General features: G+C 33.6%; 2 protein-coding genes across 2 annotated transcripts; one reads left to right on the forward strand and one right to left on the reverse strand.

Annotated features, from left to right (window-relative positions):
• Positions 1–3,866: 3,866 nt before the first annotated feature.
• On the forward strand, positions 3,867–4,987 carry LOC123893831. The gene is made up of 2 exons (XM_045943638.1): positions 3,867–4,890; positions 4,926–4,987. Exon 1 carries the CDS (start codon positions 4,037–4,039, stop codon positions 4,802–4,804), a length of 768 nt encoding a protein of 255 aa, XP_045799594.1. The 5' UTR covers positions 3,867–4,036; the 3' UTR covers positions 4,805–4,890; positions 4,926–4,987.
• Positions 4,988–8,922: 3,935 nt separating this feature from the next.
• LOC123893832 lies at positions 8,923–17,210 on the reverse strand. The gene is made up of 9 exons (XM_045943639.1): positions 16,763–17,210; positions 15,124–15,224; positions 14,601–14,982; positions 13,290–14,198; positions 13,134–13,197; positions 12,887–12,951; positions 12,663–12,769; positions 12,484–12,571; positions 8,923–9,835 (listed from the first exon to the last, which is right to left on the reverse strand). Exons 1-9 carry the CDS (start codon positions 16,895–16,897, stop codon positions 9,521–9,523), a joined length of 2,166 nt encoding a protein of 721 aa, XP_045799595.1. The 5' UTR covers positions 16,898–17,210; the 3' UTR covers positions 8,923–9,520.
• Positions 17,211–17,712: the final 502 nt, after the last annotated feature.

Here is a 17,712-nt window from a genome sequence, read left to right on the forward strand (position 1 = left end):
TAAATTGTCTTTTTCCCGCTAAATTCATGGTTAGTCCAAGCAAGTGGGTCTGGATCCAATTGTTATGCATATTTTAGACACGTTGTGTCATCTTTTTGGTAGTATTAACTGTATACTCCTTGTTTGGTCTTTTCTCGATATACTATAATATACTTCTTTTTTTATACTTAGTCTAATGTTTTTTCCATGAATACCCCTAATATTATACTGGATCCTCCTTTATTTTTGTTTTCTTTATGTAATCTAATGATTATACTCTTACTATATGAAGAAATATAAAATTTCAGATTCAACCTCAGATCTCTGGATATTACCTCACGGCAGTTATCGATTGAAAAAACACCATATTAAAATAAATATATATCTAATGATTTCAATTTTTTGTCGGGGTTCGAAATTCAACTTGGAATGATTAGGATTCGAACCTCAACCCCCTGTATATATAATGCAATGTCCTACCAACTACGCTAAACTTACTGAACTCTAATAATTACAAATTATCATATAATATAATTAATAGGGGCCCCTAATATATAATATATGTGAATAAATTTAACTATATGATATCAATTGTGAGTTTTTTTTTTTCTTTTCCGGCAACATCGATTATGAGATCTTATGCTTTTCTTCTATCGGAAACAAATATTCAATATTAATAACTTTTTTTTATTACAAAACGTACAAATCTTCAGTATTCATTGGTATATTGATATTTTGAATAAAATCTTGAAACAAATCATAAAAAATAAAAGTACCATTTCATAATGGTCAACAAAAAAAGTACCTTTTTAAATTGGGAAACAAATCTTTAATTACCAAAAATAATAATATCATAATAAGTAGCTCATATGCCTCTCCCACTATAAATTAATCCTCCAATAATCCCAACTTATTTCATATTCTATTGTGTAATAACCATCTATCACAGAATGGAGATGAAGAATATTGTTTTTGTTATTGTCCTCTTAGCTGCCATGATAAACACCATTATGGGACATCCTGGCCACCACCATGCCCCAGCTCCAGCACCAAGCAAAAGTGATGCTGCTTCCTTTGGTTCATTCTTTGTTTCATCTCTCTTGTCCTTTGTTGTTTACTACTTAAACTTCCATGCATAAATAACACACACATGAATGTTGGTGTTTGTGTTTTGGGAAGAGATATAGTAGTAATTTTTTGTTTCTTAATTACAAAATATTGAATAAGAAAGTAGTTATATTGTTCAAAAAAAATTTCTTGTCAAGTTATATTGTTCAATTTTATTTTAATTTTAACAATATATAAGAGGTTGTATGTGGTATTGGTATGGATCTTACATTTGTAGTTAACTTTTTTTAATTTTAATCTTAGAGATCAAATCACCTAGACCTCTTGACCATGATTCAACTCTATCAATTGATTTTTTTTATTTTTTTTTCATAAATAAAATGGCAAAATCATCATAAATTTATATATAAGTGAGGGAGTCAGAGTTTGAACCCCCTGTCATAACGTTCAACCTAACAATTTTAGGATTTTTTTGTCAATTAGAACTAAAATTTGTAGACGTAGTTCAATTGATTTAATAAAGGTTGAATTGAACGAGAAATAAATAAACAAAAAAATACATAAAGTGAGTTCAACCAATGGAGGTTCAAGACTAACCAATACATTGGACTCAAGTGGTTAACGAGTTCCTCCTAAGACGAATTGTTCGTGAGAATTCGAATTCAATTTCTGATAAAAACAATTCTTAGTCCGATTTTATTTACCTCGTGGCCAAACTCTGACTGTATTAAGTCTAACCATTACAAATTATTGTGTTGTCTATGCCAAAATTCATTCTCATCACCGAGAAGAGAAACAATTGATTAACTTTCTGATAGTAGCCGGTTTTATTGGATTTTTTTGGTTTATAACCCTCTGATTCCTAGGGAAAGGGGTCCTAGTAGTCCAGAGTTCGGCCGCGAGGTAAGTAAAGTCTGGCCAAGAAATTGTTCCACCCGGGAATCGAACTCGGGTTCTCCCGAAATCCGTCCTTTTTTGGTGAAGCTCATTAACCACTTGAGCCCAATGACTTGGTTAAAAATAAAGGGGGAAACTCGAAGTTGAACCCAGACCCAAAGCCAGTTTTATTCGATTATTAGAATATTTGCACGTAGAGTGGTTGAATAACACCAATTTGGAAATTATGTCTCTTTTTTTAAAATTTAATTTGGTTTTGCTTTATTTTAGTCTCACTAATTTTAAATATAAATAAAAAAATCACTTTCAAATTTAATGAATAATTAATAAATTTGATCTATAATATAGATCAGATTCATTAATTATTCAATAACCTAAAAAGTGATTTATTTTTTTTTACTTAAATTTAAAATCGGAGGAAGTAATTTATAATCGGAGGAACATGCCCTGAAATGAAGGCCATGAACGAGCGAGGACAACGAGCAGAATCAATGTGCTCACCTTGCACCTAAAGGTCTTTTATCTTCTTGGCTAAAATTAATTTAAAAGGTCTTTTATTTTCTTTCATGAATGAATAACAACTCTCTATAATTGCAAGTGCTCACTATAGACATGACGACGGACTCCAATTTTCTAATTTTTACCAACTCTTGAAGTTTGAAGGTGGTGGGAAAATTTTGTGATAAAAGTTTTGAAAGCTTGAATCCAAGTAAAATTTATAGGAAATCATATTGAAACAAGTGTTCTATTGTATAAGTTTTTTTTGTAGCAATTGTATAGGACATTTTTTTTTTGTTATTGTGATATTGGTATCAAGTTTTTATCGCCGTTAGGGATGACTAATCTTTGTCATGGAACCTGTGGGGCACATAAAATGGATTTTTGCCTCCCAACCGAATCTTTTCCATACGCGTAAGTCAGAAATCAAACTCTTAATCACATACTTAAGAATACCAAGACTCATACCACTTATACCAATTTATTGTATTGTTTGGTTAATTGTATATGACTTATGTATTATAATATGTTTTAATGTTTATATTAAGTATAATAATGATTTTTGTTTTTACAACAAGTATAATAATGATTTGTACTCCCTCCGAACACAATTATAAGTAAAAAACAATTGTTAAATTCATTGAAAAAATAATGTATTCGGTCTATATTATTGATCAGATACATTAATTTTTCAATAAATCTAAAAAGTATTTTTTTGCTTATAATTGTGTCCGGAAGAAGTATATAAACTATAATGATTTGTATTGGAAAACATTTTTTCTTGAAAAAGCATCATCGCTTGTTGTTTGTTGAAGGGAGTAGTGGGTACGTGGACCGTTCCGTGTTAACGGTTGGTTCATTCGCCTCTGTTTCTAGGACTTTTGGATTAATTAAAAGTTGGTATATTTTATTGTCCTACGCGCTTTTATGTGAACACGATGGGTTAGGTCTTTGTCCCCTCGATTTTTGTGTATATTTTATTTTTTAAATAATAATACGAGCTATATGTGAAGACCGAAAAGGATAGGTGTGATATTTATCCATACATTGATGTCCAGATATTCTTAATTTATAAAAAATGTATTTATTTGTAATAATTAGTTTTTAAAAATTAGTGTTGATAATAGTTGTATACTCCCTCCGGTCCTTATTATAAGAAACATTTTGACAAAATCACACAGACCAAGGAAGGTAAATTTTCTCATTAATGATTCTATCATTTTATGTTATATTCCAAAACTAACCTTTGACTAGTATGGGAAATACACTTCTCTAATTAATGCACTAGCATTATAATGAATTATTTGATTGTATTTAATAAGGGTACAAATGGAATTGTGTCAAAGTGTTTCTTATAAAAAGGACGAAATAAAAATTCCAAAGTGTTTCTTATAAAAAGGACTGGAGGGAGTATTAGTAATTGTCAAAAGAAAAAATAGTTGTATATTAGTCGAGAATCATATCAATGAAATCAGGAGATTCAATGGCAATTTAAAAATTGAAACGTGTTCCTCTTTCAGCCGCCGCCGCCGCTGTCGTCTCGCCGGTTGAACCAATCTGCTTTCTCTCTCTCTCAAATCATCATCGTACTCTAATGGCCTCCATCATTTCAAGAAGATTAAGGTTAACTTGTTCAATCCTAAAACCTTGTCAATTTCCAATCTTTCAATCCATAACCCACAACCCATCTTCTTCTTTTCCACACTTTTTCTCTCAATCAACAACCCCTTCAAAACCCACTTCCCATTTCAATCTACATCCCTTTTCATCACACAAAGTTTCAATTTTTAACAACCCTTTTCTTCATTTCACAAAACCCAAGTTTTTATCAACCAAAGATTCATCACCATCATCATCATCAGAAGAAGAAGAAGAAAAAGATTCTGATAAAGGTTCAAACCCATACCCAAGTGAAAATCCAAATTTCAAACACCAAGAAATTGAAGGACCAACAGTAGAAAGAGATTTATCACCACTTGCTAATGAGACAAGAGATGTTCTTGAAGGGATGATGAAGAACATTTATGGATTAAGCAGAGTTGTTGCTTTAATGGGTCTTGTTCAGCTTGGTGTTGGTGGTTGGATCACATACATAACTAAATCTTCACCAATTACCGAGGTTTCTGTTCAAAGTTTTTTGGCTTTTGCTTTTCCTTTTTCTTTGGCTTTTATGCTTCGTCAAAGCTTGAAGCCAATGCATTTCTTTAAGAAAATGGAGGAACAAGGTAGGTTGCAGATTCTTACACTTACACTTCAAGTTGCTAAACAGTTGAATGTTTTGTTTGTTAGGGTTAAAGGGGTTTCTTTTCTTTGTATTCTTGGTTTGTCTGCTGGATTGGTTTTTGCTGTGTTTTCTAGATGAGTTTGTTTTGGTTTTTTCTGACCAATTTGAGGATATAAGGTTTTCATTTTAAATTTTAATCCTAGTATAGCTGGTTTGAGTGCTTATTAGTCTTTGCTTTCACAATGCTGTTTAAATTCATTTACTACTTATTGTAATAATGTTGAAACATGGAAAAGTTATGAAGCACATACACTCTTCGAAGTAGGTGTGCCCTGGTGTCATGCATTAGTGTCTGACATTATATTGAATTATGCTATCAGCATTGACGTATTAGTGTTTGTGTCGTGTTCGGTGTCTTTGTTTGTGTCCGTGCAAGGGGAAAAATTTAATCTACTTTGCTGAGTAAGCTTTTATTATAAGGAAACATGCTTATGTTATTTCATTGAAAATGTTGAAGCAATTCAAAAGGGTATTTCAAATGTCATGTTAACTTGTTTTGACAAACTTAAGGCTATAGTTCAGTTAAGAGTCCATCAAAATACACTTAGAATTTTGGGTTAGACTTAATTCAACCCTAAAAAACCGGCATGTAAGGTGAAGATTGTCGCCATTTATAAACATATCTTTAGGCTATCTCTCAACCAATGTGAGACTCTTAAATAATACGGCATTCGTAGAGGATGGACCAAACATCAATGTTAAAGAAGCATTGAGATAGATAGATGATATAGTGAAGAGGTTGCAGAGAGTTTCATCTCTCCCTCTCTGAACCTTGGTTTCATTTCTATTTAAAGTCAATTCATTACAAAGGGAATGGCTGAATATATAGTTGAGTCAGTTGTTACAACCTAACTGACTCAACTGTGAGTGTGTGCTTCTCCTTATGGTGAACTTGTTGTACAGTATAATATTCTTTAGTGTAAGTGCTAGAGCCTCACCTTCCATAGCATAGCATCCATACATGTAGGGATAGTCGTCATTGTGCTCCTAAAAACACACCATCTTCTTCGCGTTAACAGTAATCCAAACCAGAAATTCTCTTATTCTGGAAAAACAGTGTGTCGCCGTTACACTTCACCGTACCATTTGTTGGTGCCTCCCAAGCAGTTGCAGCCAGCAGGACTAGGATGTTGTTTGTGATAGCTCTATTATCCAAGGCTCAGTGCACCATATGATTGTTCCCATCGGACCAAGTATCGAAAGTTTTGTTAAAAATCTGGTTTTACTTGTGTAACTTAGCCTTTCCAAAGCATTTTATTGTTTCCTCCACAAGCTCCAAAGTGGAGTCACACAACACACAATCGGTAGAATGGTTCACACCTTTGTTTCTTGGCCTCTACAATTAGGAATGCATTCTCTACATAATTGTGATAAGAAATTCTTTAACATAAGCTCAAGCTGAACTAGATAGATAGATGTTGAGCTTTACTCGAGTGTCATAAAATCTAATTTGAATTCTTAAGTCAATTTTAATGTGTAAACTATTGCAAATATAATATTTAAGAACTTGGACAAACTCAAATGACAAGACCAATTAAGGGTGTGTTTGGTAACACAAATAAGCTAGCTTCTAGCTTATTATATGAGCTTATAAGCTTGTTTCAAAAAATTAGAGGTGTTTGGTAACAAGCTTTTTTTACTAGCTTATAGCTTTTTGTCAGATGCTATTTCAAGTAGCGTTTGAGCTTATAGCTTATAGCTTTTTACACTTTATTCCATTTTTACCCTTTAATTTAATAACTACATACTCTAAAAAATAAACTACCCACTATCAATTATGTCATTTAATATTTATTAACTACTTCAAAAGCTAATTTTACCAAACACTTTAATTTCAATTAGCTAGTTTTTCAACTATCAGCTATAAGCTAGCTTATCAGCTATCAGCTAGTTTATAACTTATTTTTACCAAACAGACCCTAAGTATCCAAAATAGATTATACCTTCAAAAAATTCATCCTCACTCTCTACTTTTCTTCCAAAATGACATGTGGTTGTCAAACGGTTTGTTAGTGTAACTTTAATTAATAAAAGAAATTTCTTCGGAAATAAGTCTTAAGGACTTGTTTGGATAAACAACTTATTTGTAGTTTATAACACAGGTATTTTTTTATGATAAACACTTATGTAAATTGTTTTCATATATGTTGAGTTTTTTTTATGCATATATGTATATGCTTTGAGTTGAAAAAAAATTATTAGTTGTTTTCAAAAGTTTTTTTTAAACAGTCACAATTTATATCGGTAGATAAGTTTAAAAATTAGTCAATCCAAACAGATTTTTATCTTCACAATAACGCTCTTATATAACTTTTATAAATTAGCAATTCTTCAAACATGGCTTCCACATAATCGCACTCCAATACTAAAAATTTTCTAGATAGATGTTTAACTTCACTCGAACAACTTGAACTAGATATAGATGTTGAACTTCACTCGAGTCATAAAATCAAATTTGAGGAGATTTGAATTCTCAAGTCAATTTGAATGGGTCAACTATTCCAAATTTGCAAATATAAATATTTAAGAACTTTTACAAACTCAAATTACAAGACCAATTAACAATCCAAAATAGATTATTAAAGATGACATTTGAAGTGTTAGTTCGGAGGTGGGTTCGAAACCATCTAGATAGTTGTAAAACAGTCATTAGTGTGAATTTAATTAATAACAAAATTTCGTGGAAATAAATCATATCTTCAAAAGGATGTCTTTTTTACCGATCATTAGTTTGTTCAGTGGTAATTGGCGCTAGACTTGGTAGGAAGGATCACAGTTCGATCCCTCGCAATTGTGATCTGAAGGGGACTGAAACCATTTGATGTCAGAACTAACCGCTGAACCAGATTAGACGGTCCAGTAGGACGGATACCGGTGGTGGAAAAAAAAATCCTTTTATAAATTAAGAAACTTTCAAACATGGCTTTCACATAATCCGATCGCACTCCAATACTGAAAATTTTCTGGGTTAAAAATCCGATAATGCAATAATCCGATAAACACACTCTTAGAGATGGTCTTTGAACATTCACTTGCAATAATGCAATATTTGATGAAGGATTTTGAAAACTCTAAAACATGAACTATGTGCAGGGGAAAGGAAATGCGATATTTGATGGTCTTTGAACATTCCGTTAGATTTATCAACTATTGTAATCAACTTTAGTGACATGCATGAAAGGATCTAGCTTAAATTGGAATAATGCTTAGACTTACTTTACAAGGCTAACGAGAGAGGAGAAAATAATATTTCCTTCATGCTTAAAGCATCACTTAAGAATTCATGAAGGGATGTATGTTGTATTAAAATTCAGAATTTCCCTAATTCATTTATCATGAAACCTTTTAGCTTACTCCAAAACAGTGGCATATTTTGATTATTTTCCAGCTTTGAGCTTCAGACCAATGGTTAGTAATAATATTGGAAAGGAATTAGGTTGTCAGCTATGAAGCACGAATATCGGACACAACACTGACACGCCGACATCAATAATAATTTAAAAAATGACATAATTCAATGTAATTATAAGTGTTGGTGTTGAACACCCACATGTGTACAACCAACCACATGTGTCCGACACCAGAATACGTATAATCTAAGGAGTGTCCATGCTTTATGTCATAAGTTGCCCGTATTACATTGTTTCCAAACAAAATTAAGATTTTTTTTATTTTAAGAACCTAATATACTTAAGTCTATATTTTAACTAAGAGTCCATCAAAATACGACATTCACAAAAGAATAGCCCAAAATAAGATACTACATGGAAGTCTTGTTTGGATAAACAACTTAATATGCAATTTATAGTATAAGCATTTAATATGATAAGTGTTTATATATAAGTTATTTCTATAACAAAAGATAAAAAATTAAGTTATATTATTTTTGTATAAGTCAAGGGTTATCCCAACATATTAAGTTATTTTTGGATAAACTGCAATTTAAAAGTTCGCCTTATTCAAGTTCATAATAGCTTTTTTTTTTTAAAATAAGTTTGTGGTTCCTATAAATATCTCGAATTTTGTTTTTAGTCCAAAAAAATAATCAACTTTTGATCTCTGCTTATTTATTTTGGTCAAGTAGTCTAGTGGTTTAAAATGTCACCGGATAAGTGGGGTGCCCGGAGTAGAACTCCGACCCTGAATATAAAATGCAATATCTCTATCAACTAAGCTAAACCCGACCCCTGAATATATTGTAACACCATCAAGGCATCAATAGCCTCAAGGACAAACTATAACCATAGAAAGAATCAAAGTATCTATGTACAAAATGAAGTTGAATGAAGCAATATTACGTAACTCGTGTAATGTTCTCCCCTTTCCCTCCAATTTTTCTTTCCCTAGTGTTGGGCATAACCAAATTTCCACGTAAACACCTAGCAATACTTACAAAATAGTAATATTCAGCAACGAAAAAGACCATGTCCGGATCAACAACACCCCAAAACTAATTTTCTACAGCATGGATAACATTGGGAGGAAAATTTCATGTCAGCATCCCAACAATTCCATCTTCATTCTAACAAAATCCATGCCCTTATCATCTGTGGCTACTGGCTACCACCACTAGAGATGAAAAATAGACATTATTAAACTTCATTTGCTAACTTGAATATCTAGATACTAAAATGTCCTCAAACATGTACAGAGAACGAAATTCCAAAAATTAAGCCCCGAATGTCTCCTGATATTTGTAAGTTTGTTTTCTTTTGTTTTTTGGTCCATCAGACATTTTGCTAATCTGATGCAAAAACCTTAGACTGCAACTGTTTTTTGAAGAATTAAACTAAACTACCTGGTACTCGAGCTGCCCTCTAGCTTAGATTCTGCTCTGACATAGGTGAGACCTCGAGAAACAGGTGCAGATATACTGCTGTTTTTTGAAGTTTCACCACTGTCACATGAGGTACCTTGTGCATCCCGCTTCCATTGGAAGCTCCTGGCACCAAATTTAATTGGGGGCCTGGATGTAAATGCCCCAGCAATACCTGTTGGAATCGGGGCTCTGAGAAACCTTGCAGAAGGATAAGGAGACCCCTTAACTCCACGTGGCCATGGAACAGCGGGAGCATAATCTTGATGTTGTGCGGTACTTTTCCTCACAACCTGTAAGAAGATTAATAGCAAAACAATTCGGTCACTATTGTTTTTCGATACTGGAATAAGTCAATTTACGATCCAAACAAACCATTTATTAACCAAAACATGCGTGGCTGGTGAACAGAATTTTAAAATTGCATTATGAACATGAAATATAAGTAAAACTATGTTCTGCACACATTAGGAGTCATGTCCTACCCTTTCCTCCCCAAGAAAATCAGGTAGTTAAATGAGCTATGATCCCATTTTATGGGGTTCTAGGAAAACACCTGCAAAAGCCATGAATGATGGCCACATCAAGAGCCATGTATCAAGAGACCTCAGATCACAAACTAGTTTCCTTGAGTTAGGCCTAATGAAATCAGCCATCCATATCAACTTTACTCAGCCAAACTCATCCTTACAGCATTTATTTATTATATTTGCATACAAAAAGATACCGAAAGTATTTCCAAGAGACCGGCGACAGAATTGGATCAAAACTTTTGGAAGGGGTGGGTGAATAATGGGCTGAACAAAATTGGGATATGGTTCGTTGACAGTAACTTACAAAACACATACATAATTTCATAATGATTTTTATTCAAATTTTTTTGGAAAAGTTCTGATAGAATCACAAGAACAATTGAATCATGGACAAAAGTTATGGAGAATTTACTCTAGAAGAAAAGGGGACAGTTATATGGAAAAGTTGCAGAGGGGGAAGTAGTGGTTTGACATATTTTAGAAGTGTTCATCCAATGTCTTTGGCTAACACAGCTCTGGGAGCTGAGCTGAGTGATATTTTCATTTTTTTTATTAAGATTTCTAATGTTATTAAGATTTCCAAGTCCGCAGGAGAGCTCGCTCAAGAACAGCAAGAGCAGAAAAAGTTCTGCTCTCTTTCTGCCAAGTTCACCAAGCAATGGGAAAATAATCACAATGGCAAACCACCTTAGTGTCACCAAGGATTAAACTATTTGGGGTGTTTGGGAATGAAACCCATTCTTTCAGGACAATGAAGCTGGAAGTGTAGCAATAGCATCTCAATCCTTATTTTGGCTGATAGTGGGGCCACCCATAACTTTATTGCACCGGGGGGTGGGGGGTGGGGGTGGGGGGGTGTTCTCGGAATAATAATGTTGAGGGATGTAGTCATAGGACTTTCACATGAGAAAGGTTTCTGACATTGAGGTGGCAGTTGGCAAATTTTTAAGTGTCGTTGATGCTTCGGTGGATTGGATTTAATTTTAGGCATTGCATGGCTGGGAACTTGGGGAGAGGTGACAATAGAATTGAGAAACCATGACTATGACGTTTCAAAATAAAGGGGAGGAAGCGCCGGCAAGAACTATTGAAGGCTCAGGCCGAAGACTTACAATCTATTTTGAACAAATTTTCTAAAGTATTTCAGGAATCTAAGTGGTTACCTCCCAAGGAGCTTTGATCATGCTATTAATTTTCTGCCAGGGCAAGGTCCAGTTAGCTTTTACCCCCTATACATACCCTCAGCTACACAAAGATGAAATTCTCGGTGGCTATTGCAGAATTGAATTACTATTTACTAGGAACAGTAGCAGTACCAATTACTGTTCATTCCTACTATTCTAGAAGGATTTTAGTTGGCGTATGTATGTGTGTGATAGAACACTAGGGTCCGATCGGTTGATGGCCCAATCATTGGGCCCAAACTACACACACTCACATGACATCATCTTCTAGAAGTAATTAGAAAGGGAGGGAACAATAGTTAGTTGCATATTCTCTTGACTTCATGGTAACAAATCAGTTATAGGAGAGAAGGTAGAGATGATGGAACCCATTCAGAAAGATTTTAGAGAATTGGTTAGGACTCCTATGGTTGGTGCGTTCACACTCTGGTTTATCCTTACAGTTTCTATTTTTCCACCATTGTAGAGCTTGAGCTTATCTTTACTATTCAATAATATATAGTTTCATTGTCTTGATTTTACGGGTTCCATCAGTAAAGCACTTAACAAGGTAACAATACAAGATAAATTTCTGATTCTGGCTGTTGGCTCCATGAATCCCAATACTTTTCTAAGTTGGATTTAAAATCTGGCTTGTCACCAAAATAGGATGAAACTGAAGTTACAAAAAGACTGCACTGATTTTGGACAGTTGATGATCATCAAGAGTATTTAGTAATGCCATTTGGCCTTACTGATGCTCCATCGACATTTCAAGCAGCTATTTTGAATTTTATTGACCTACAAAATGCTCCACCAACATTCCAAACATGTTTTACTGGAAAGGGAGGACTGTTAACAGTGAGTCCATGAAAATCATAGAAAAATTCCAATTTCTTATTGCGGGAGGGGTGGGGGGTGGGGGGTGGGGGGTTTCTATTTATTTCTTAACTTTCTGTTAGGATGTCGCAAATTGTAAAATGGACTCATGGACCAATATATCTAACACCTTTTTCCCAATCTTTGAAACATACTGAGGTTTTATACCCATTCCAATGCAAGAGTATAGCGGTCAAAAGGAAATTCAACGTGAGCCTTGATCATAGGTTAGTGACGCAATGAAAAGCTTATCGCATATCAACTATCTAATCAATTAAAAAATATCCAAATTGAGGAGGAAAACCGAACATGAATAATTATGAGGAAAGCCTCCAGATAACTGAAGTACTATGCAGACATCAATACCTTAAGAATACGTGACATGAAGGAAGTTCCATCCAGTGATAATGCATTATCAGCTGCTTCTTTATGCATGAACTCCACATAAGCTGCCCTGCTCCAAAAAATGTGATTTATAGAGAGATACAAAAAATTTGAACATAGTCATAAACATATAAAATGCATGAACATCTGAAACGCCTTACCCTTTTGGCTGTCCTGTTATCGAATCAGTAACTATAACAGCATCTAGCACTTCCCCAAATTTATTGAAATGCCGACAAATGGCATCTTTGGTAGCAGCAAAATGAACCTGAGAAGACCAATATGCAACTTTAGAAGGTGAATAAATCCTATTCATACCAACCCACAAAGGGTCTACCCAAGTACCCAACACATAACAAAGGACTGAAGGAGCAAGAGTTATTACATTGCTAGCAAATATGATTCGAGAATCAGCATCGTCTATCAGACAACTAGCGGCACATGAACCACCTGAGAACATAAAACTCAAATTAATAGTACAACTTTAGATAAATAAATGAGAAATGAAAAGTATATTATGTTGTGATAAAATGACAGAAAAGTTGGTAATATTTATGTCTTACACTATATTTTTCACAGTCCTACTGTAAACAGGAAGCTTGACGCCAAAAATATAAAATATTAGAACTTACCGGTACCAGGCGTTGATGGTTGTGCCTTCTGAGTCTCTTTCAGCAAATCCAAAGAAGGTTTCACCTGTGAACACCATAAGCCAACAACATTAATGAAAATGAGCCAACATAAACTCCAAGTGTCATTTAGACTGAATGCAAGTCAAAATAACTCACTTTTCCATTGTCAATTTTCACCGTTTTGGCATTCTCATTCACCATACCCGGGCCAGATCTTAGAGATCCAATTCCACTGTTTAAAGTTTTATGACCAGATAATTGTGCAACCTTTCTTGGTTTAGGGTATTGTTCTAGGACTGGTGGATTCCAAGCATTTACATTAACAGAAATATTCACTATCTTGGAATTGTTAGGTGCAGCAGATGATTGCTCCTGGTTTCTATTCTTTTTTAGAAGCATATTATCATAATCACTTTTGGCTACACTATAGTGCATCATCGGTGAATCCTCACCCCTCTTTCCACCAGAAGAACTTAACTGAGAAACTCTACCCACACTATTGCCCATGAAATTAACATCGTCATACCCTTCATTGTCTGAAGAAGAATCAGAAGGAGAACCAGTTTCATGATCCAACATTGTCATATTTGCAGCATACGGATCACCATAGTAATTTTTTTCATGATACAAAAATGGGCTTTGCTCTTGATATTGGTTATCTTCAAGTTGCATGTTACCATATAATGGATACATATCATTACCAATCTCTTGATATTGGTTATCTTCAAGTTGCATGTTACCATATGATGGATACATATCATTACCAATCCAATCAAATGCACTTTCTGAGGATTTTAACTTTACCGCGTCTTCGGCAGCTTCTTCCACAGCCTTAAACACTGTAGCCCTGGGGTTTGCCTCCCTGGAAATGGTCTGCATCGTATAAGGATGTTCAACCATTGATGACTCAACATAGGATGAAGAAACTGCAGAACGGAAACGTTTTAAAGAGGGCTCCACTGGTGTGCCCAAATTAGATGGCCTGGAAGTAGCCACTGCATCTCGCACTGCAAACTGAAACAGCCGTTGAGGAGCACCAATAGTTGCTTGTGAAACTGAATCCCTCTGCCAAAGTTATTTGGTAAGCTAGATGCTTGAAAGGATAAAAGCAAGATGTATTTACTCACTTATACAAAAATAAAAATGGGCAAGTAAAATAGCACCAAGTTAAAATTCTATTCAAACAGGATATAATTTATTTACAAGTTATTGGAACTAAAAGAAAACAAGTACAGATAAATAATAAGTGATGTGGGCTAATTTATTTATTCAATACAATTCCAACACGCAATAATGCAGTGTCCAAATCAAGTGAAAATAAAATCACTAAAGCAACTATTGTTCCACATGTGGTGTGTAAACATGTCCCTTATACCATTCATGATAAACCCATTATTCGTGTGGAAAACTTACTAGGAGAACTAGAATATAAAAATGTCTAAGAATGATATCATTAGTGGTTCAGACCTTAGTCTTTTGTTGCTCAACAGCATAACCCCTTTTCCTCTGAACAGGTGGTGCAGGAGATGGTGGCCTTGGACCACGGTTGACCTTTTTTTTTTTTGCAATAGGACGACGGTCGACTTTAGATTGGGATTTTTCGTCCAAATGCATGCTGTCAACCACAAAGCTCAGCATGGGTGGTGCTTCGGTGTCTCTGCCTACTAACCCTTTCCAATCTTTGTTACGGCGACTTCTAGACCTTACACTTTCTGACGTTGAATTCAAATTCTGAAAACCATCATCATCAGCTTGGACCTTTGATAGAAGCTTGCTTTTGGGAGCTTCATCCTGTAATCCCTTAGATGGTACATATAAATCTATATTCAAAGCCAAATGATCCCACAGCCTGTTAACAAGATACGCCAACAAATTAGCACAAACAAATAATCATGGTTGTAACCTGTAACTGTAAGTACTACATTGCTTGCACTTGCATCAAATTTATTGGTATCCATCAAAAAGGGGATAAACATAAGTTACCACTTACCAGGATACAAAAGAATCACTGTTATCCCCCAAAAAAACATTCAACTTATTCTTCGCGTGATCTTTGCCCCTACCATTCTTCAGTAACACAATAACATAATCCTGGCGGTGCATTAGGTGAACGTCAATTCTCGTTTGTAATGACAAATACTTTACATCTATAAAGTCAAATCCATCATATGAAAATGGTAATATCCCACAGTAAATTATTACCTTTACCCAACCAACAAATATACCACATATAATATTAAAAATTAAACAAAAAGGAGAAATGTCTAACTCTTACTCTTTCAACTAAGTCTAACATGTACAAAAAAAGTAAATAAAAAGAATAAAGAACCTTAACTAAAAAATACACGCATCTATTTACCCACACAACAAAAATTTGATACACAACTAGGACGCCACAAACTCACTGTTACAAGGGTGGTGATTGTCTGTATCATGATGTGTTCCACAAGAGTTTGTAATTATTCATTTATTCTTCTTCTTCATGAATCATGACTATAGAAGAACAAGGTTTACAAAAATTATCCTTGAAATAAAACCCAAATAACTTGCACCATAGAGTGGTACATTTCAAACGTACCAATCAAGTGTAGGGAGGCATAAACTTCCTCAAGCAGGGGAATTATATTATGATGATTGTGGTAATTCAAAATACAGAGTAAAACCTTCAATTATAAAAGCGGCATTATAACTGAGTACTTAACTCAGATTTACTAGAAATCTCAACAATTGTACCAATAAAAGAACAAACTATAATAACCATATTTTTATGATATTTCAGACAACCACCCAACCCCAAAAGATGCAGCAATACCAAGGGTACCTAGTATCATCCAAACCATCATCCATAACCAAGTTGAATCAACTTCATCGAGCATGACACTAATTGCTCTTAATTTCACAGCTATTTTCTTCAAAATCAAAGTACTAGCTACTAGTTAGCACAATGACCAATAAAACTCAAAGCTTCTCATTTAATCATTTTATGTAAAGGATTTCAATAGCTTCCCATTTAATGTTTTCTCTATAAATCTTTTATAACAAGAAACAGAATAAAAAAGAATATGACATTTTTTGTAATCAAAGGTTAAAACAAACAAAATAGAGAATCAAATTAGAAACTATACAAACACCTAGTTCATCTGAAACAACCTTCTCCAAGAACTTGCATACTTATTTATCAATCATATCAAAGAATGGGTTATAGTGACACCATATCCTTCTTCATTTCCACAAAATAATAGAAAATTATATATACTCCCTCTGGCCACTATTATAAGCAAAAAATCACTTTTTGGGTTTATTGAATAATTGATATCTTGATGTATACATTAGACTAGATACATCGGTTATTCATAAACTTAAAAAGTAAATTTTTACTTATAATAGTGACGAATGGAGTAGATCCTTTACACAAGTAATTCATATTCACTATCATGTCAGTCAATCATAATCGTCAAATCATTAAAAATGTTGGATTTTAATCGTAATTACTTTTAAATTCAATGTTGTTGTGATTTCTTGATAGTGTAAAAAATTATACTTTAACAATGTACAAAAATTAAACAACATTGTAACAACACATGTGAACTAATCAACAATCTAAACAGATAATGCCAATGAACTCATACCACGAGAATTTCATCAGTGTAATTCCCCATTAATTCGTTAAGTTTCTCATTCAATTTTTCCTTCAGCACCTTTACTCCTTCAGCGGTGAAATCCACCTTGAAGTTCTGGTCATCGGAATCATCAATGCTCCCCATCTCCAATCCCAAAACCGATGAGAAACCCTAATTATCCAAAACCGCGATGGTTTTTCGAACCGTAAATGAAATAGAGTGTGAATGAGAATTGCAGAGAGAGAGAGAATGCAAGAGAAACGGAGAAGGATTGTGAGTGGAATTTAGATGGGAAAGTGATGGAAAATAAGGGTGAGAATGAAAAATCAAAACTCCCCGGAGAAGAGAGGGAAAGTGATGTAAAATAAGAGTATATTGTAGAATCGACACCCTAATGTACTATAAGCATCGCAGAACACAGAACACAATTCATTGCCTACAATATAAAAACTTATACGAGGATACACAACGATTAAACTCTTTTTTTATTATATCCTAAATTTTTTGTACATTTTAGGATTATGTCTGTTGCCAAAAATTTATACGACATTGCACAACAATTAAACTCTTTATTTTTACTTTTTATGATTCTTTGTCCGTTTTTATAAGAAACAAAAATAAAATAAAAATTTGTCATTTTTATATGAAACATTAATAAATTTTTAATTGTTTTAAATGTTTAATTTCATTTATTTCTTTATTTATTATGAGATATAATATTAAAAATAAATGAGTTAGTTGAATTATGAGTAATTAAATAAGGGTATACATGAAATAAATTTAAATTTATAAGAGTATTAAATAAAAATAACTATGTACAATGTGCTTCTTTGATTTTGTGATTTTTTTTTAAAGTGTTTATGAAAGTACCTTTTTATTTTTTCTACTCATTGTTCAAAAAAAAAAATAGTTACCCTGCAAATTTACCAAAATACCCTTAAAATAAATTAAATTTCCAA

The sequence above is a fragment of the Trifolium pratense genome, linkage group LG7 (assembly GCF_020283565.1).
Source record: "Trifolium pratense cultivar HEN17-A07 linkage group LG7, ARS_RC_1.1, whole genome shotgun sequence".
Classification (NCBI taxonomy): Eukaryota; Viridiplantae; Streptophyta; class Magnoliopsida; order Fabales; family Fabaceae; genus Trifolium; species Trifolium pratense.